The sequence below is a fragment of the Danio aesculapii genome, chromosome 24 (assembly GCF_903798145.1).
Source record: "Danio aesculapii chromosome 24, fDanAes4.1, whole genome shotgun sequence".
NCBI lineage: Eukaryota > Metazoa > Chordata > Actinopteri > Cypriniformes > Danionidae > Danio > Danio aesculapii.
Genome location: NC_079458.1, coordinates 26,063,078 through 26,085,324, shown reverse-complemented (window position 1 = coordinate 26,085,324; position 22,247 = coordinate 26,063,078). Strand labels below are relative to the sequence as shown.

Below are 22,247 nucleotides of genomic sequence, written 5' to 3'. Positions count from 1 at the left end.
ACAATCCTAATTTTAATTTCTATGTTGTGAAAATAGACTTTAGGCCTACATTTCGTAATTAGTGAAGTAATTAAAAAAAGAAAACAAAAAAGACTAAATGTGAATTAGGTGTGTTTCCATTAAGTTGTTAGAGCTTCTTACTGTAGCATTGGTAACCAACAGTAAATAAGAGAGAAATAAGAAAATAAGAGTTCACTTGGTAAAATGAGTTTCCATCTGCCATAATTCACATTAACTGGTTTTTGCACAAAAGCATAAAAACCTTTTACAAATTAAAAAACTATCTTATTCGAAATTTGGCATTTTCAGCATTTTTTTTCATACGATACTTAAAAATGTGCATTACACAGGGTGGTGAAAACCAGTCAGTAAGGCTTTATGTCTTGCAATATGACTTTCTTTTTTTTTTTTTTTTGACATGGTCATGATGACTTCCATCTAGATATGGGACGATAACCAGTTTCAAGGTTTACCACTGTTTGGAAAAGTCAAGGTTTTAAAACCGCAAGAATTTTCTGTTATACCGTTCCTACAGTGCTCAGCATATATAAGTACACCCCTAATAAATCTATCTTTTAAATTCATATTTTTAATAGGAAGCTATACAATATTATATTTGTGCATATACATTAGATTAGTCAGTATTGAAGCCAAATCTGGAGCTTATCTAACAAATTTACTTATGATAATGGTCCAAAAAACTAGCACATACAAATTTATTGTTCTAGAAAATATAAAATACAAATTTCAAAAAGAGGAAAAATCAAAAGAAACAAAATTTTTGTTGAAATTTTGTAGGATGGAATTTTTTTATTTGCAATATTAACTTGAATTTAATTAATTCTCTTTCAATTTGAGACTGATTCCTGTGACGCTCCAGGGACAGACGAATCTTCGCTGAGGCCAGCTTCCAGCCTCCGCCACTGAGACTGCAGCTCTGCACAAGACGTTTGGCCAGCGGAGAAATTAAAATGGTCGTGCCCAACTGAGCCTGGTTTCTCTCAAGGTTTTTTTTCTTCACTTCCGCCATTAGTGAAGTTTTTTTTCCCTCTCCGCTGTCGCCACTGGCTTGCATGGTTCGGGATCTGTAGAGCTGCGCATCGTTGGATTTGCCCTTCAATATTTGGACTCTCAGTAGTGATTATTAAACCACACTGAACTGAGCTCAACTGAACTGAACTTAAACACTACAAACTGAACTACACTGTTCCTATTTACTTTGACCTTTTATGTGAAGCTGCTTTGACACAATCTACATTGTATAAGCGCTATACAAATAAAGGTGAATTGAATTTAATTGAATTTCTAAATATGTTTGATGACTAAAATATTATTTTAATAAATATATCTGCTTAATAAATCTGTTTAGTTTAAATGCAAAAAAATACATTGCATAAATTCACTGAGAAATGGATAAAAATATAATTTTATTATTATATGCTGAGAACCGTATATTTTTAAAAATGTTTTCATAATAATACTAAAAATGGCCACAATATTTTAGCTAATATTATTTTGAAACATACTAATAATATTTAGTTTATATAGTTAATATTTAGTAAAATAGTTTTAGTTGGTGGTTCATTCAGTTGTGGTGACCCCTAATAAATCAGGGACTAAGCTGGACAATAATGAGTGAGTAAGTAATAGTTAATATTTAGTAAAAATATAAATAATTATTTATGGTTTTACCTAACTGTTTACAACAACAACCTGCAGTACCATATGCTAATGAGCTAAACACTTGAGCAGTTACAAAGTGGCACTTTGCTTTAACGGACTAGCCTATAAGTCAGCAATGTAATCTGTTAGCAGTTACATCGATTTGTGCATTTGTTCAGCACATGGTTCCCAATGTGTGTGTGTGTGTGTGAGTGTGTGTGTGTGCGGGAGCATGAGCATGTGCTTATTTACTCTTCCCTCAAGCCTCAGTTTTATAAGAATGTTTAGTCTGTTGTTAATGCTGTAAAATTGGAGGGAAATGTCTGTGGTCTGAGAAGTCAAACTGAACTGTTCACCATGAGAACTGTCTCAGCATGTCAGCAAAAATTAAAAAGCGGAGGAAGAAACAAAAACCTCTCATTCACTTCTTCGCTTTAAGTGTGATTCATGACCGGGGGACTGAGAAGAAGAAAAAACTGAAATTAACTGCCTGAAAACTTGAGAGAATGTGAATGATTTGCATCAAGGTTGCTGTAGAGTTGTCTGTTATGCTGGTGTTATTTTAGATGGGGAAACTTAAGGGCTCCTGAAAGCACAGCAGTAAATCTGCACAAAAAAACAGCTGCAAGTGTTGTCTGGGGAATACAATTACTTCACAGAGGAAATCCTTCTGTTCTTCACATATAAACCAACAAGCATCTTCTCCAAAGCTTTTCTGGGTTCTTTTTTTCTTTTTCTCTTGTTCTCTTGAAGGAACGATTCACCAGAAATAAACTTCTGTTATTGTTTACTCAGCATCATGCTGTTCCAAAGCCATAAACCCAAAGTTTACTTCTTTTTTGTCAGTGTGTATATGTACAGCAGCAAACAAAGACATTTTAACACACAGCTGTTCAGAGTGATAGTGTGGATGCATAAAGGCATCCAAACATGATTCATCCTTGTACAGCGGCTGTACTTCCTCTCTCCAAAAGTTGTGACTGGTAAGAATATATTTTTTACTTTAAAAAACAAGAGTTGCAGGTATCTCTTAGCCGACATAAGCCCTGGTCAGATCACACGATTTCAGCATTACAAATGGGCGTCATCGTACCACAAGATTTAATCGTTTCTTCTCCTGTAATGTGGCATAGTTCACGACAATCTATAGCATGTCTGCGACGCCTTGTGACACCATCGCAGAAAGTCTTGCATGTTTAATTTCTCAGTTATATCCTGCAGGTGCTGTTAACCCGTGGGTCTGGTAATCAAAATATAGGCTGCATATTTACTTATGGGTGGGTCGCAGGTGGACAAGATTAAGTATTGGTTATGCAAACTTTGACTACTTTCTCTAAAACATTAAGTGAGGTTTATTAATAAACTAATTTCGAGAGGATCACGTGCTTATGATTTATCACAGCCGGTCTCGTATTAAGCTAATCAGTATCGTCCAATCATATGAGCCATAAGCTACTATAAATAACCACAGTTTTCAGTCCACCTTATCTTCGTTTGGAAGAAACCCCCCTTCCTCCCCATTCTCCTCCTTAACCTTAGATCGGGCGGCACGGAGGCCCAGTGGTTAGCACTGTTAGCCCCACAGCAAGAACACCGCCAACCCTGGTCCTGCCAGGTCGGTAGGTGTTTCTGTGAGGAGTTTGTATGTTCTCCCCGTGTCCGCGTGGGTTTTCCCCGGGTTCTCCGGTTTCCTACCATCCAAAAAAATATACATCATGCATAACAATGAAACATTTGTCTAGCCCCTTCTTTTTTCCTCACGTGTTCCCTTAGCTACTGCAGACGGGGAGTTCTGAGATCCACCGAGCTCAGGCTCCCCTCTCGCTCTGCAAACGGGAGGAAGCCCCGGGCTCGAGGATCCCTTGAGCTTGGGGCTCTCTCCCGGAACAGCATGCCAAACAAGCTATTGATGAATCATCAGCTAAGTGTGAACTCTTGAAAGTGTTTTAAGCAGTTTTATTTGACAGACTGGCACAAATATGCAGACATCTATCGTTCTCACAATGTGTTTCTGACTTCTCTTCCAACTCAGAAATATAGAAAACAATATATTTACTTTATTACAATTTGAGAAAGACAAAAAAATTATTTTATTTCAGCTTTTAGTTTAACATGTGCTACATAAGTGTATGATTCATATGAGGTAGGATACACTAATATTTAAAATCTTTGGTTCTTTTACATTCATTTGCATGTACAAAAGGTTTGTTGCTGTTAATTGAAATACAAAAAAACTTTTACAAGTGGGGTTCTTTACCTAAAATAGAGCTAGATGAATATTTTGCTATATTTTGAAAATAGTTACATTTAAAAAATTATATTTACATAAGTTAAATTTGAGTAGCTAACAACTAAAATGACCAAATCTAATCAAAAAATTAAAAACAGAAACGTAATAAAAATAACATGTGCAGATTAAAGGCATAGTTCACCAAAAGCTGAAGATTCTATCATCATTTACTAGCTCTTACTTGTTCCAAACCTCTTTGAGTGTCTTTCTTCTGTTGAACAAAAAAAGAAGATATTTTGAAGAAAGTTGTCACCATTGACTTCTATTTGTTTTTTCTACAATGAAAGTCAATGGTTACAGGTTTTCAGCTTGGTTTGAAACCACTTAAGAGAAAGAGTAAACTGAGTAAAATTTCATTTTAGGTGAATTATGCCTTTAAAAATGACAAACTAATTGAAAATATGAGCACATATTAAATAGTAAAAAATCTGTGGGTGCCAATAGCCTCATGAGCAGTGTTACATGCTTCAACACCATGGCCTCCCCCAAACCCAAACCTAAACTCTATTAAAACAGACTAGACGTTGTGCTAAAATGAACACATAAACAAAATTGAAACATGAACACATATTTATCTTCTATTATTTTCCTATGACAGCCTGTATCCATTCATTTCTCTCCATTCAAAAAGTGCAGTATGAACATTCTTCAAAATATCTCAAGAAAGTCAAGCAGTGATAAACCAAATTTCCTTTCTTTAACTACAACTTTACATGTACTAAACCTGTCTGCTTGTCTTTTCTCTCTATTTTTCTGGCCTCTTCCTAATCCTTGCATCTATCCTACCATTCCTTCTAACTCATTAACACCAACATGATATACAGGGACATCTCAGAAACTTATCAAAGCAAAAACACTACATAAAATATTGCCATTTTACATAATTTAGAGGCTGTCAAGAGAACGGAAAAAAAGCTAGGAACAAACTGAGAAAAGCATGAAGCAGGAATAACCAGCTAAGTTAAATCGGAATAACAGTGTGTTGTTATTTTTGAAGCTCCAGTTACATGTGTTAGTCTGAGGTCATGTGTGAAAGGTGAAAGGTTAGAATCGGTCTGTGGGTCGTTTTATCCCCAGCTGGGGGTGATATCGACATAACAAGTGTCTGGCTTCTCAAAGAGAACATAGTGTCCTCCACGTACACACTGGAGGCTTATCTCCATGAATAAGTGGATAATGTTGGTGCCCATGCTGTGAAAGTGTTTCTAACACGGCATGATCCCGCACTGTAAGAGCCAATCAGACACTACTCTCAGACGGGTTTATCACCTCCAACACACTTACACAAACACACATTCCTCTGTCAATTTTTTCTCTGACCCTGTTTCAATCGCCTCTTTTTTCGATCCTTGTTTAGTTGTTTTCTGAAAGTCAAAGTCAAGAGTGAATATTTTATATATTCAGGCATGTCAGACATTCCAACCCACTACAAATACAGATGACAACACTGTAAAAGAGAGTTCCACATTCACACAGATCAGAAAACACCACTAAAACTCCCATATTATGCAAGTCCAATAGTTGGCATTGTAATTTTAAGACACAATATATGCCTTGCATTAATGCAGTCAAGTCCACCACCGTTGCTGTTTTCGTTGGATGCTTCATGCATAAAATTGTGTTTTTGTTTACACAAAAATAATAATATATCAGGCATGCTAAATATCAGGACCTGTCTGCCATTCAAAATCCTGCTAACACCTAACAAATTAGACCTTTGATTGGCCTATAGCAGGGGTCACCAATCTCGGTCCTGGAGGGCCGGTGTCCCTGCAGGGTTTAGCTCCAACTTGCCTTAACACACCTGCCTGGATGTTTCAAGTATACCTAGTAAGACCTTGATTAGCTTGTTCAGGTGTGTTTGATTAGAGTTGGAGCTAAAATCTGTAGGGCACCGGCCCTCCAGGAACAAGTTTGGTGACCCCTGGCCTATAGTTTCCTAGTGTGTATCTTTGTTACAATGGTTACTTATTAAGTCATCTTGGCATTTTTATGTATTTAGTTTTCAAGTTGGCACGTCATAGTTATCTAATTCCATAATTAATGCCGGAAATTAAATGCAAATCAGCTCTTGACTGTGTGATAGTAACACAATGTGAACTATCAAATACGTGATTCGACTCTCTAGACTTCCCGTTTTTTAATAACCACTTTAAATTAGTTTTAATAGTTGAATTCATTTACTGTCAATCCAGTTTTTAGATCTAAAGTTCAGTTTAGTTCAGATTAGGGTGGTTTTAGGCCCTGTTTACACTAATGTGTTTTAGTTTTAAAATGGAGTTTTAAAATGAAAACGATCCACGTCCATCTGCTCAGGCCTGGTCCAGGATTATAGATACCTCTAGAAGTGGTCTGTGGTCGGCATCATCTCAATAGTGTAACGGTTTATTGAGGCACTCATAAATGTCTTTAATTTAGTCTAAGTTTTTTTTTCTCTCGTGGTTTTCACCTTTAATGTATAGGACTGTAGAGATTATTGACAGGAAAGCATGGGGAGCAGAGCGAGGGGAAGGATCAGCATAGGACCATGAGGCAGGAATCGAACTCGGGTCGCCATGAGCACCGGAGTGCATGTGTCGACGCACTTACAACTACACCACTGGTGCCGACTTAGTCTAAGCTTTTTATGCAGAATTTTTATTTATTTTTTTTTTTATTTTAGCAACCATTTTCCGAAATGTAGACAAATAAACCTTACTATATAAACTTTTAGGAGTATTTGACAGATTGTACAGAAATGTTCTTGAAAGTTTTGTCAATATTGGCATTTTTAATATAGTAACTTGAGGAAAGTTTCAAGTGTGGGCAAAACTTTAAAATGACCAGACTTGTTGAAAATAATAAGGTAAGTGCTTTCTGCTCTCTGAGATTGCTGGGCCAATTTGAACACCCCCAATCTAAAGTTTGAAAGCAACTCTTTGTGATATATTAGCTGTCCACGAGTGGAGGCAGTGATAGAGAGAGGGAGGATGAGAACGAATGGAAGGAGGGGTGTTTAGACAGTGGGACGGCAGGTTTTGGATTCTGTTCCATTTAGAGAAACTTGATACGTCTAGTACCGTAGTTTCATCAGCATATAAATATGGGTGGCATCCCACAAGCATGACATTGGAGATTCAGTTCAACAGTTGCGTTTAAGTCTGGAACTTTCTAAGTTGCAGTCATGCCTAGACTAATCCACCTAATAAACAGACTCAGATGAAAATTGTATTGCTCAGATGTTCTGCCTTCGGAGCTCATGCAGCTGTTTTTTTTTATTCAGTGTTGTGTCATGGATATATTTATCCTGAAAATGTTTTCCCATGTTATTTTTTTTTCCACATTGAGAACTTTATAGATGACAACATACAATTGACACTACTTTTCCACATACATTATAAGCATGAGGGTCAGCACAAAAACATTGTACAATATTGCATTTAATTTTAACATTTAATTACACTTATTAAAACCTATGGAGCTCCTCAAGGGACACTTGTCTAAAAAAAAACAGAAATTTTGTTGGCATGCTCACTTTTTCATTCAGTTTTAATTTAGGTATATTACATATACTGCACCTACAGTAGTCATATGAATAGGAATACGTTTTCACACAGAAAACCTTGTTGATGCCAGAGGTCAGAGGAGAATGGCCAGACTGGTTCGAGCTGATAGAAAGATAACAGTAACTCAAATAACCACTCGTTACAACCGAGGTGTGCAGAAGAGCATCTCTGAATGCACAAAATGCCAAACCTTGAGGCTACAGCAGCAGAAGACCACACTGGGTGCCACCAAAATTGGACAATAGAAAACTGGGAAAATTGGAAAATCTGATGAGTCTCAATTTCTGCTGCCACATTCGGATGGTAGGGTCAGAAATTGGTGTCAACACCATGTTCAGGCTGGTGGTGGTGTAACGGTGTTGGGGATATTTTCTTGGCACACTTTGGGCCTATTAGTACCAACTGAACATCGTGTCAATGCTACAGCCTACCTGAGTATTGTTGCTGACCATGTCTACCCCTTTATGACCACAGTGTACCCATCTTCTGATGGCTACTTTCAGCAGGATAACACGCCATGTCATAAAGCGTGAATCATCTCAGACTGGTTTCTTGAACATGACAATGAGTTCACTGTACTAAAATGGCCTCCACAGTCACCAGAACTCAATCCAATAGAGTACCTTTGGGATGTGGTGGAACAGAAGATTAGCATCATGGATGTGCAGCCAACAAATCTGCAGCAACTGCAAGACGCTATCATGTCAATATGGATCAAAATTGTTGAGGAATATGTTGAATCTATTCCATGAAGGATTAAGGCAGTTCTAAAGCAAAAGGGGGTCCAGCTTGGTACTAGTACTGTGTACCTAATAAAGTGGCCGGTGGGTGTATATTACAGTTGTATGTATAAAGTGCCTTTCAAGGACACTTTACAATATAGACAAAATATTACAGAAAAAAAGTTAAACAATTAAACAAGTAATAACAGAAATCAATTAAAAAAGTAACACTTTACAATTCTCTCTATTAACTAGTGGCTTACCTGCCTATTATTAAAATATTGGCTGTTTATTAGTATCATATAAAGTACGTATTCTGCATGATCTTATTCTACATCCCTAATCCCAATATCTAAATCCAAATACTACCTTATTACCTATTAATAAGCAACAAACTAGAGGTTTACTGAGCCTAATACATAGTTAATGGTATATTTATAGTGAGGATTGTACCTTAAAATAAAGTGTGACCAAATTTTTAAGTTCTGTCTTTGTTTGTAGCAATGATATTCCACAGCATAGTGTCCATAATACTGAATGTCCTATACCACCAACAGTGGACAGCTGGGTGCTGGGATAAAAGCAGCAGGTTCTTTGAGCTAGATATAAGGCTATATTGGCAGGAACATATGGCTGAAATTTGAAGGTGCTGAATCATGACAGTCCTTATATACTAAGTGAAGTTTTACAATAATACAATTAAATTTTCTGTTTAATGTATGGACACAAACAGTAGACTTTACATGTAGTACATTACCTGCAAAGCCATTAAAAGATAAGTTATAATAGTCCAATCCAGAGGTTATGAAAGAGTTGAGAACATATGTTATCATTATTACAGCCATGTAAAAATCCAACAATACTCAGATTCCAATCATCTGATGAAGGCCTAACCGGGACTCCATTAATATGAATGGACATGCTAGGAGACATCAAGTCATTTGGGGCCAACAAACAGAATTCTAGTTTTGTCAGCATTCAGTTCTAGGAAATTTTCCACCATTCATATTTTAAGATCACGAAAGCAAGAAATAATGGATGGGGGACGAAAGGCAGAACTGGGTTGAATAGCAAAATATATTTGTGGGAATAGCTATGAAAAATAAAACCATGCCATTTGATGATCTGGGTAAGAGGAAGAATTGATGAAAATTATAAATAATTATGGACCGACTGATGTGGACTGCATGTGTGTGTAGAATTGCTGGTACATTTTGCATTTCCAGATAAACCTTCTATTATTTTCCCCAAACTAATACTTGAATGAAACAGTTTTGAATAATAACAGAAATTACATTGATTTATCTCTAAAAATAATGTTTGTATTTGTGTTTAAGAGAATTTGTGTCCAAAAATAATAATGTAAAGACTCCCGCTTAACCTATTTGGACTGTCTCTGCCTCCTGAATCATACATTTAGTTCCAATTATCATTAAATAACTATGTCTACATTTAATTTTCTGTGTGTGTTCACTACAGATTTAAACATTTTGCATCAAACATCTATTTTCTTTATTATTGTTAACTTACATGTAAAAAATACATTAAATGTCCTTACGTTCTGGTCAACAAATAATAATCTACATAGAGCTGATAGAAAAAGTATGAGACTTGCTCCAAGTGATGTCATTTTCTCTGCCTGAAAACTGTACTATCTATTAGAAACTTTCTACTTACAGTACATACTAGGTATGGGTGTATAAGATTCTGATGGTATGATAACCTTGGATAAAAATATCATGGTTTTATGGTATTGTGATTAGGCATAAGTCGGTATAAGATTGTGATGGTATGATAACCTAGGATAAAAATATCACAGTTTCACGATTGCTATGATCACTGCTGTAAAATATGTTCTTTTTAAATGTCTGGGTAAAAAAACAGCAACTTTTCCCCCCATTAAAACATTTAAAATACTTTGGAACAGTATCTTTTGATCAGGGGGAACTTTACTGCTGGAGATACTGTTGCCCTAAAAACGAAATAAAATAAACGGAAAAAAAACACGTAAAACAAAACTATATAACAGAAAATTCTGGCAGTTTTAAAACCTTGACTTTTCCAAACCACGGTAAACCTTGAAACCGGTTATCGTCTCATGCCTAATTGTGATTACTGCTATAAAATATATTCTTATTAAATGTCAGGGTAGAAAACAACAACAAAATTTTTCTCATTGATCATTATATATATTTTAAAGAAATATTTAAAATATTTGATGTGAACTTCTGATATGAATGGTCCTTTGCTGCTAAAAAACTGCTAAAAAACATGTAAAAAAAAAAAAAAAAGCATAAAGTTACGTTAAAACCAAGCACACCATTGTTTTTCTTTGTGAAATCTCCAATAAGTTTGATGCGTCACATGACCCTCTTCCTATTGAAAAAACAAAAGTTGGATCCAAGATGGCAACTTCAAAATGGCCACCATGGTCACCACACATCTTGAGAAGTTTGCCCCCTCACATATACTAATGTGCCACAAATAGGATGTTAAACTCACCAACCATTCCCATTTTATTAGGGTGTATCCATATAAATGGACCACCTTGTGTATATATATATATATATATATATATATATATATATATATATATATATATATATACACTAGTGGCGCGTTATACAGCTATATCGCTCTGCTACGAGTGTGATATTGCATTTATACAACAGTTCACCGACATAATTGTGTATATAAAAAAGAAAATCACACACAGAGAGTCTAAAAATACTTTTGTATGAGGAACTACTTTCTTCCGCCATTCATTCACATCTGCAGCTGATATCAGAACAGCAGAAGCCATTACTAAATCACCAACGTCCCTTTAGAGCTAGTATTTGAATGATTCTCTAGCGTGATGACAAAATATGTGATTTTGCTCACATTTTAACATTATAAGGCTGAACGACAGGAAATGCCATCAGTCTACAGAGATTTATCCCAGTATTTCTCTGTTTCTCTGTTTGGAATACCACAATAATTAACCAGAAAAAGCCAAAGCAATGCAAACACTGAGATTACTGTTGTGTTTGCGATAAGGAAAAATGCTAAACACATGCGGGCATTTCTTCTTTCTTTTTATTAAACTAGTCTGCAGTAACGAAAACAGGAGACCCATTAGAAACAAACAGATGGCCAACCAAAAAGTAAATCAGGGCTATACAAAGAGTTGCCAACAGAAAATATGCACATTTCTGATATCTGAGTCCCATCTTACACTCAATACACTACAATTACAATGGTAAAATACAGCACTGCAACATACAAAATAGAGAGATCAACTTAGAATGTCACTCACCAATTTGACAATGTTTTGATCAGCTGTAGTTTGAAAAAACACAGATCTTTACTCCTCTAAGGGCTTATTATGTGGTCTCTGTCACTATCTTATGGATGGACAATGCCAACCAGCTTTGTTCTGCTCAATGACAGGCTGATGGATGCCAACGTGCTGTCTCTCAGAAATTATAAATATTTAAAATAGCCACTACCCTTATAAATAAACTGCATAGATGTAAAATAAACAACAACATTCTCACCTAAAAAAGCCTCAAAAGTACATTATGTTGTCCAACAGCTGCAATATTTGTCAAACTGTAGTGAGTCTATTGATCTGCTATCACTCTATGTGGGTGGAGTAATACATAAGGGTGCAAAGGCTGTACGAGTTCTAAAATTGTGTATATATATATATATATATATATATATATATATATATATATATATATATATATATATATATATATATATATATACTGCATTTGTGCATTTGCTAAAAAAAATTCAATTTAAAACCTTGACTTTTACAGACCTTCTTAAACCTTGAAATCAGTAATCATCCCATGTCTATTATATACATATGTGAGATTACTAGGAGAAAATAAACATTCCCATTTACTTTCCATTCACTGCTAAACAACTGAAACAGTCTCATTTATAGTTTTTCTATCCGAGCTATTCTACATTTCTCCTTCATCTCTCCTTCTCCCTTGATATTCTTTTTTCTGCCTTCCACCTCTCTCAATCCCTCATTCCGTCCTAATCAGCGCTTGTGTTTGACATGCATTGACTATAACAGAGAATGCGGGCACACACACACACATACACACACATTTACATGTGCTGAGCTAATGCCACTCAGAGGGATTTGTCAGGTCTGGCAGTTCTCCACTGTGCCGACTCTCACGTGATATGTCAATTGCCCTGTCACCATGGAGATTCAGCACTTTCCGCCCTGTCATCCAGGGTTGTGTGTGTGTCTGTACCTGAGCTTGCATTTCTCCTCCTCACGCACATACACATGCAACCATGCCTTACACTAGAACCTCTGCGTGTGTGTGTGTGTGTGTGTGTGTGTGTGTGTGTGTGTGTGTGTGTGTGTGTGTGTGTGTGTGTGTGTGTGTGTGTATTGGATTTAACTGATGAGCCAGAAAATTAAACCCAGTCCTCGAGTATTTCGGGTCCAGAGTTACTTCAAAGCCTCGCTGAGGAGAGCATCATATGGCCATGCGTAACATCTGCATCCAATTAGAGCTTTACATGAACAGGATCCTCAAACCCTGCAGCGTATCTCTCTCTCTACCAATCAGCCAATCACAAAACGCCTCCTTAAAATAGATTAAGCATCCATTTGGAAAAGTCAAAAGCCCAGCGAACTGTCTTTGAAGAGTTGACTGACGTCATCTGTCTTTGACTTCTCATTGATAGCGGTTTTCTAGTTTGTTAAAGATGCTGCAAGTGATGTGTTTTTTTTAACCAATCACTGTTTAAACGCTACTTTATTGGAATGGCAGTGAATAAATCGAACATTCTGTCCATTTCACACCCTCACGTTAATCTTTGAGCAGACGAAAAAGACACAACAACTCTCAGAAAATGGAGACCAAGGCCAATTTGGTTGTTAGACATCCCAGTCTATTTCCAGACAGCCAAATCTTCAAAAAATTTCCAGATTAAGCAATCCGTTCTGAGTCTCCGCATAACCAGCCATGACAAGTAGAAACCTGACGAGGACACAATGATGTGAAACTCATTTTGCAGTTCTCAAACACACAAAAGCTCCTCCAAGTTATAAGCTTTGACTGAAGCATATTCAACCGTTCATGCAGGTACTCCTGAAGGGCTCAAATGTTTAAATATTCACCCAACAATGGAAATTGTCTCATCTCGTTTACTCACCTTCCAATTGTTCCAAAACTGGTTGAGTTTCTTTCATCTGTTGAACACAAATGAAGATACGCTGCAGCAGCTATTGGCTTCCAAAGTAGTTTTTGTTTTTAATATTTAAGTTTTAGGAACAACAAATAATAACTTGATTTCTAGTTGACCATTTGGTATTAGAAGTGGCCTTAATTTTACCTAAATGAAATAAGATCATGCTTGATATTTAATTATTTAATTAGGACAGTAAGGTCTGACTTAGGGCTTAGACAAAAGTCTTGTCACTTAACAGAAAAAATGTACAGTATAGAATATAAAGCCATTGTGCAGTGAAAAAAGAATTAATATTGTGTATGACTCCCATGAGCTTGGAGGACTGCATCCATACATGTCTGCAATGACCCAAATAACTTATAAATAAAGTCATCTAGAACGGCAAAGAAAGCATTCTTGCAGGACTCCCAGAGTTCATCAAGATTATTTGGCTTAATCTTCAATGTCTCCTCCTTCATCTTACCCCAGAATGCTCAATAATGTTCATTCCTGGTGACTGGGCTGGCCAATCCTGAAGCACCTTGATCTTCTTTGCTTTCAGGAACTTTGGTATGGAGGTTGAAGTATAAGAAGAAGCGCTATCCTACTGAAAAATTTGCCCTCTCCTGTGTTTGCAATGTAATGGGCAGTACAAATGTCTTGATACCTCAGGCTGTTGATGTTGACATCCACTCTGCAGATCTCTCACACGCTCCAATACTGAATGTAACCCCAAACCATGATTTTTCCTTCAACAAACTTGACTGATTTCTGTGAGAATCTTGGGTCCATGCGGCTTCCAATAGGTCTTCTGCAGTATTTGTGATGATTGGGATGCAGTTCAACAGATGATTCATCAATCTACCTTCTGCCACTTTTCCAAATGATCAACCAGAAGTCAAGTTATTATTTGTTGCTCTTACAACTGGGATCGACGACAAGATTTTTGTCAGGTAGTGTAGATGTCAATGGCTAATGGTTTCCAACATTCTTCAGCATATCTTGTGTTGTGCTCAACAGAAAGACATTTAGACAAAGTTTAGAATGTTTTTGGGTGAACTATCTCTTTAAATCTGGTGTTGTAATATTATTGCAGTAAGTACTATAAGTACAGAAAGTTTCCAGAGAATGGACTTATTCTTAAAGTTGACATTAAACAGATGTTGCAATGTTTCTATTCTATATTTTGGGACATACATTTGAGTGAATGGATTGTCAATGGGGATTTGGTTCTATCCTATGACTGATGACCGGATAAAGGCAGATTTAAACGTGAGCTTGCAGTTGATTGCAAGAAGGCAGTGTTTAAATTGACTAAATCACTGGAAAATCCTGGCAAATGTAACTTGAGCAAATTCTTTTTATTTCACAGGAAGATTTATGGGGTTTACTTTTTAAATATTTTTGCCGTAAATACGTATGCAGTCTTTGTATGCAATGCATTAGTGCTTGACCATAATGGACGAATGACAGGCTATATTTACACCATTTAATAATGTATAAAGTGCAACATTTTAGGGTTTTTTTGCAGATCCTTGTGAACTTGTTTTGAAAACACTTTCATTAGTTCAAGAAACATTTCAAAATCGTGAACATAAATGTTCCATTTTAAGTAAATTGTTGTCAAGTTAAGACATTTAGATTAACATTTTAATGACACATGATCGGAAAATAAAACGTAATTTTTTTTTCAAACTATTTTTTGTTTTACATACTGAATTTTTGGTGGCACATTGTTTCATAATTTGAAAATACTGAGTTATGTAAAGAAAGTACATGGGTTAAAGTCACGTTCAGGTTCTTGGGTGTATATAGCTTTTTATGTAATGACTATGATAAATACATGTGGGACGGGATTGTAAAATTAAGTGTTATTAATAAATTTTTATTTTACCATTTTTTTCTGAAGGTTTTTGGTCTCAAATGCCTAAAAATCACCCCATATTCTGCATTTTATAATGGATTAATTGTTAAATTGGATGACAAATTACTACCATGCTAAAATTGGCAACAATATTTAAATTTCCCTCATACTTTTGCAAATAATACTGTGTTTTCAGTAGCAATATTTAAATTTGGTTTGAAGGAATAGTAACTTTTTATATGAGATGGTCATGAACATAAATTTAGGGTACATGACCACCATAAAATTTGATTGAGATTATAGATTGTAGTCTGTTTGTTGTTGGGATAGTAAAAAGTAACATGCAGTGTAACAGCACAGTGATGCCAATAAAAGCAAACAGCACTTGTCACGTTATATGTAAGTGTCTAAATATTGGTGTTTAGAAACATCCAAAAAATAAAAGAATCAACCAAAAAACAATATCCTGTCACATAAATTCTTTGCAATTTTAAATAAAAAATTAATCATTTATGTTATTCATAAATACATGAAGAGTTCAGATGCGAAAACTTCGAAACGCTGCCTTAAATTTTCTCCTAAAATGAATAATTTTTTCAGCCTCCTATGCTTATATTCAGTTTTTTCACTTTAAAGACAATGAAAAGAACTTTCGTTGAAATTCGTTCTTTTTTCGTTCTTTTCAATGAAAAGAACTCGTCACTGTGAAAGTAAAATTACTAAGGCTACACACAGAGTCAGAAAAAAATGCTAATTTTAGAAGAAAACATCAAATGGTAATAAGAGGTTTTGTCATAAAAAAGCTTCACATGTAAGTCGTAACTGAATTTAATGAAACGAAACATTTAGCAGTTTTGTGCTTTCAACACATAAGGCACATAATCACTCATTCATATTTTAAATTAATTATATATAAAAAAATCAATTACAACAAATAAAATGTCCATTATTTTCAATTACACCAAAATTCTTTACATTTACAACCTTATATAAAAAGACTTGCATCAAGACATGGATACACCATACAATATAGTATCTATAAATACCAGATCAAGTATTAAACAAAGTGTTTGATAAATCATCCGAGGCATAAATAAGTTCCTTTAATGTCCCACTTCATTCTCTTTATGTGTGTTTTCTAAACAGCCTCTTCTATTTAAGCAGCACTGCGGCCCTGACAAACACTTCCTGTCCTTAAGATTGTTTAGCGGTTAAAGGGACCCAAATAATGAATAATGAACTTCTGACACTGAATTTCACCAAGTGGGGCTTGCAGTTCTTTACTTTAGTATAGTCTTGAATAGTCTTCTACTTTTCAGATGAGTGCGTGGGGGTACTTCTTTTTTTTCTCTGGTTTGCACCCGGAGAGAAAGTGAAAGTAAGAGAATGAGCGAGGACTTTTTAATAATACAGCTCTCGAGCTGTTATATTGCTTTTTTCCAACCTTTCTCCCTACTACCTTGGCTTTTTCTTCTGTCTGTCGGTCCAGGAGGCACTCAGTTGCAGTGCACGGGATTCATCAAAGCCGTTCAGTGTCATTTCATGTATTCTGATTTGAACTAGCCATGAAGCAAATAACGGAGAGATGACTGTAAAAGGCTTCTTCAGGTCACTAGGGGATAGTTTGAGATAATGCAACACACTCGATTTCGGAAAGTTTTGCACAAGATTGAAAACTACAGTAGATGTCAAAATCTAGATTTCTATTCAATAGCACAAAATGCATGTGATGACTCTTCAGGCTAATGTTTAGGACACTAAAGGATACAAATACTAAAGGAATGCAGAGGATAGCAAATGCAAACTTAAAAGGAATCTAAAAGAAATCTGCTAAGACTGAAACACAATTGATGATATTTACTGCATGATTAGCCTACTACCATGCTAAAGTTGGCAACAATATCTAAATTTCCCTTACACTTTCACAAATAATACAGCATGCAGTATCAATAATAACATTTAGTTTCAAAGATTAGTAACTTTTTATATGAGATGGTCAACAACATGCCTATTAGGTACATGGCCACCATAAATTGATGATATTAAGGAGTCCTTATTAAGCTTTTAGCTCCTTTTTGTTTTATCATTGCAGGCAATGTATAATGTGGCTAAACAATCAAAATCATAAGTTCAAGACATTAAAATGTAAGCGAAAAGCCTTTTTAAAAACTTCATGTTAATGAAGGCTTTTTAACTTACTTTTCCAGTGCCTTGGTCTTATGATTTTGGTTGTTTATTTTTATGAATCCCTTATATAAAAGAATACCGACACTTTAATTACTCCTGAAGCACTTTTTGTTTGATTTTGAATGTATAATGTAGCTGTTTGTGAATGTAAAAGTTTTAACAATCAAAGTGCACAACAAAGAATTGATTCTGAACTACTGAAACAGCCATAATGCAATATAAAATTTGCATAAAGTCAGCCTATGGTCTTGATTGGATGCCTGAGAACCATGTCTATTTTAACCCTCACTCAAACACTTATTTTAACATGACATTTACAAAAACTCCTGTTGTAATCTCTGAAGCTGAAATAGGAATCTCTTAGTTGCAGTCCACTGTATCTGTAGTTTGCTGTTTATGATAAGAGATTTCGCAATAAGTCAATCGTTGAGATACAAAACTCTGCCGTCTTCAGAACTAATCTAAATGCATCTGGTGCCAGTTGCTTAGACTAACATCTTAGACTTGTCTTAAAAATAGTCATTGTTTTTTTCAAGAATACAAATAATTCACAATAAGTCACTTGCAAAATGGGTGATCAGCTTAACTAATGTGAAAAGCATGAAAAAATTCAAGCTAAATGCTAGTTGATTAGGTGGCATGGTGTATGAGTGCGTGTGTGAATGCGAGAGTGTATGTGTGTTTCCCTGTACTGAGTTGTGGCTGGACGGGCATCCGCTGAGTAAAACATATGCGGGAATAGTTGGTGGTTCATTTCACTGTGGCAACCCCAGAAAAATAAAGAGCTAAGCCGAAGGGAAATGAATGAATGACTTAATGAATACTAACTGGCTTTTTAAGACTATCTGAAATCACCCCTATAGCCTTAAATATTGCACTTTTTCGGGGAGCAGCCATTTGTAGTGGCATCCGAAACCATAGTGGTCGTTCTGAAGGGCATTCAATCAATCCCACAATGCACCACAATATAACGAGTGCGCAACCAATGTACTCTTAACAGTTAGAGAATATCCACAGTGCACTTTGAGAGTTCACACGCTGACTGAACATTCCACAATATAGCAGCCATAGAGGAATGCTATTATTGTAAGTTTCAAAATAAGTTATCAATTAATTGTTAAATTGCTGATTGCATACACGACAAAAATCTAAATAATTGGTTTCATTACTAACACTCTGACCCAGAACTATAATATCTAATCCGTATGAGGGATTTATAAACCAGCAAAGAACAAAGAAAATGCCATTGCTTCCGGTGCACTCCCTTGTTTTCATTCACTCCTTTAACTGTACTATATCAGTGTAATAGTGTGGAAAATAGTGAATGAGAGTATAGAGGGCAATGTGTGATTGATTATTCACACTGTAAACGATTTCCTGTAGACTCTACTATAACTTACTGGTAGCAGTTCACCAGTAACATACTGTAAATCAATTACAGCAAAAACACTGTATTTACATTTACTGCATACTTTATCTTGCTATATATGTAATTACAGTACTGAATATCTTTACTGTAAAATATACAGTCATTTTCGCAACTTTAAAATACAGTAACATACTGTATAACTGTGCTACAGTAAAATACAGTTGGTCCCTTTTCACAAGCCTGATATGACGCATTTAACGGTCATCAGCATCTTAAATCCTTGAAGGTTTTTAATATTTTGACTTTTAATAAAAGGTATAAACATTTATATGTATATTTTTATTTATGAATGTATAATATCATGTTTCCTTCAAATGACAAAAAAAAACTTAATTACCGCTTGTTTGGGGCGTTTCTAATGTAGTGCCTGTGGGACATGACAGTAAATTTGACGTTATTCTCTCCTCTGGCTGCTGTCATCAGTCTCACACTATTATTTTCCTTTATCTTAACGCCTTTGCAACATCATCGTGGGGGTTTTCTTTTATTATTTCAGCAAATAAGATTGTAAAAAAAAAAAAAATTTGTTGTATTCTCCCATTCACTTTACTGTAAGTTTTCCCAACTATGACGACTTCCACTTCTGAGAAACCCGGAAATGTGAAAAGGGTCTATTAGAGTTCAATACTGTGTAATTTACAAAAATCGTTAACAATGACAAACAAACACTTTTCATTTGTTTTTAGCCTTCACTTTAACTTAAAGCAGTAGTAATTGATTTAGTTTAACTGTAAATGGGCAATGTATGTCCATTGTGTTGAATTTGTAGGGTATTTTTGCTCATATTTGGTACCATTTTGCCACATGCCCTAGGTAATTTTATCACTCTGTTAAATTTACATTTGTTAATGCTGGTGTAGAATCATATACAGCTACAGCATCCCATAATGTCCAAAATTAGGTAAAAGCTTTCCTCTGAGAAACACTGTGCTCAAGTCAAGGTTACAAAGACGGTTGTGATGGATCAACTAGGTCTTCCAATGTTATGGTATCAATCGTATAAAACTGAAAATAATTTGGCTCAAATTGACGTGGTAAAAACAAAACAATCTTTACTTTGATAGTGTATTGCTCAGGATTCGAGAAATCTCAGAAGCTAACATTCAGATATGATTATTGGAATTTTGTTCCCAACAGGAGCTGTAGGTCACAGACCAATCACAGTGGTAGGCTAAAGGAAAGAAGGGATTTAAAAGATCAATCTTCAAATGACTGAAATGAGAAATAAGATGGTGTGAACTGTATAAGAAAATACTGGTTGTGTGACCCTCTTTGGGAAAACCTTTTTTCATCACAAATGAAATGTTACACAAATGATGAACAAAAAATCTAAATTGTTTGTGCTGTACTGCATTAGTTAATACATTTGCACATGAATAGCATTTCATATATAGTTATTTCGCTTGCCATAATGTCAAAGACAAATGTCTTGCATTACAGCAGAAAACACAACAGCAGAAAATGCAGCAACACAAGCAAAAATGACTTAAATGTTCACTCAGGGTTTTAAAGGTTATGGAACCACGATGAGATGTGAAGCAGCTGTTCTTGTTCAAGTTTTCTGATCAGCTTCATTCAGCAGAAAGCCACTGCTGTCAGTGGAAGCAAACATCAGCAAAGAGCAAACTGAGCTGGGAAAGTGAGGTAAGTTGATTCAATGGGGAAGTTACATCGCAAACTAAAATCTAAACACTGCATAAAAACATGCATTTTTTTATTTAAAATATTAGCTGAAGGGTGAAGTGATACTTTGGGGTAATTGTGTCAGTGGCTCAGCTAAAAAAAAGTGAAAGTGAACTTGTCAAAATACAGTTCAAAGTGTTTAAAGTATTAAAGATTGAAGATTAGCCTAATAAATATTAAAGATGGTGTGTAGATGCAGTTTTAACTCAGAAATTCCTTCTGAGTTTAACAGAACATTCTAAAGAAAATGCAACATGATGAGTTTAACAAGACATTCTGATGTGGAAAACAAAGCTTAAATAGCTTTTGTTTTTGTTTGTTGTTTTATAGGGCTGGAGCTGGCTGCTATGAAAGTACAAATCATGTGAAGCAAACACAGATTTTGTAATGCGTTTGTGTATTAATAATTTTCACCTCATTAATAGTAATATTTGTATGAATTATTAACATAATTGCTTGTGTTTCTCATTGGTACAGCACACCTTACCCCAACCCACATAAAAATACTACAGTGATTTATAGTAAACGCAATAAAATCTTACAGTAAATACTTAATTTATTGTGGTAATAATATAGCAACTACAGTAATATTAACAAATTACTTAATGCTGTACTAAGTCTTTTACAACTACCAGTTATACTGTATATTATACCACAGCTTACTGTAGTAAACTTAATAATATGGCAGTATTTATTACAGTTTATCGGTTCACTTTAGAATTACTACACAGTGTGCTGTAGGATTCATTAAGTGCTGTAAATACTATATACAGTATATAATACACTTGACTCAAAACACTATAGTACTATATATCCTAGTATTTTTTTAAGTGAGTAATGTGGAAAAGGATATACCACTGGCCATTTTAATATAAATATTTTTTTTCATAACATAGCAATCTAATAACCTCACATTTCTACACAAGTTTACCCCACTTTCCCTCAAACTTCAAACTCTGAGGTTGTGCGTCAAATCCAAGAGTGCTGCCTAACTTACCTAGATTATATTTGTGTGTCCGTGTGTGTGTTAAGTGTGTTTGAGCTTAGCACCTCCAAATCCTAAAAACACTGTATATGTAGGTAGCATATTCGGTTTTGAGGCACAACCGGAGGAAACGGAAACTCCGAAATCTTACTGCTGATTTTGGGACTGCCTTTGCGCTCGCTGGTAGAAGGAAGATCCGCGAACTGAACCCGGTGTCCGGACATCTTCAGCACCTCTCTAGACCGCTCGACCCTGGTCAAAAATCCGCAAAACTTTCGCCTATTTCCCGCTTCCGTCTGGCTTGAAACACATGGAGCTCTGAGTCGGTGTATGCGCTATGGATGTATGACCAAAGGACACAAACTCCTTCATGAGAGAGGAGAGAGAGAGAGACAGAGGGAGGGCGAGAGAGAAAGTGAGGGGGTTTTCAGCCCAAAAAGTAAATAAATAAATAAGAAAGGAACTTAAAGTCCACATGACTGCAGAATTACGTCATTCCGATTTAAAGCAGATTGTTCAGTGACCGAGGTCTTGCTGTGTAATGTTATTATGACATATTTCATACATATTTAAAGCAATGCGTGATCAACATAGGCTAATTAACTGCGACATGGCAACCTAAGCATTAAACATGATTGTTTGATTGACTAAATAAATGACACAGTGCTTTACCTTGATATGTGTAGT

At 35.5% G+C, this 22,247-nt stretch overlaps 1 protein-coding gene across 1 annotated transcript in view; it reads right to left on the bottom strand.

The window, feature by feature from the left end:
• Nucleotides 1-21,919, bottom strand: part of si:ch211-285f17.1 (sickle tail protein homolog) — a 301,601-nt gene extending 279,682 nt beyond the window's left edge. The window contains exon 1 of the mRNA XM_056450184.1: nucleotides 21,712-21,919. Within this exon, the coding sequence (XP_056306159.1) occupies nucleotides 21,712-21,784 (73 nt within the window). The 5' untranslated portion in view covers nucleotides 21,785-21,919. The remainder of the gene's footprint in view (nucleotides 1-21,711) is intronic.
• Nucleotides 21,920-22,247: the final 328 nt, after the last annotated feature.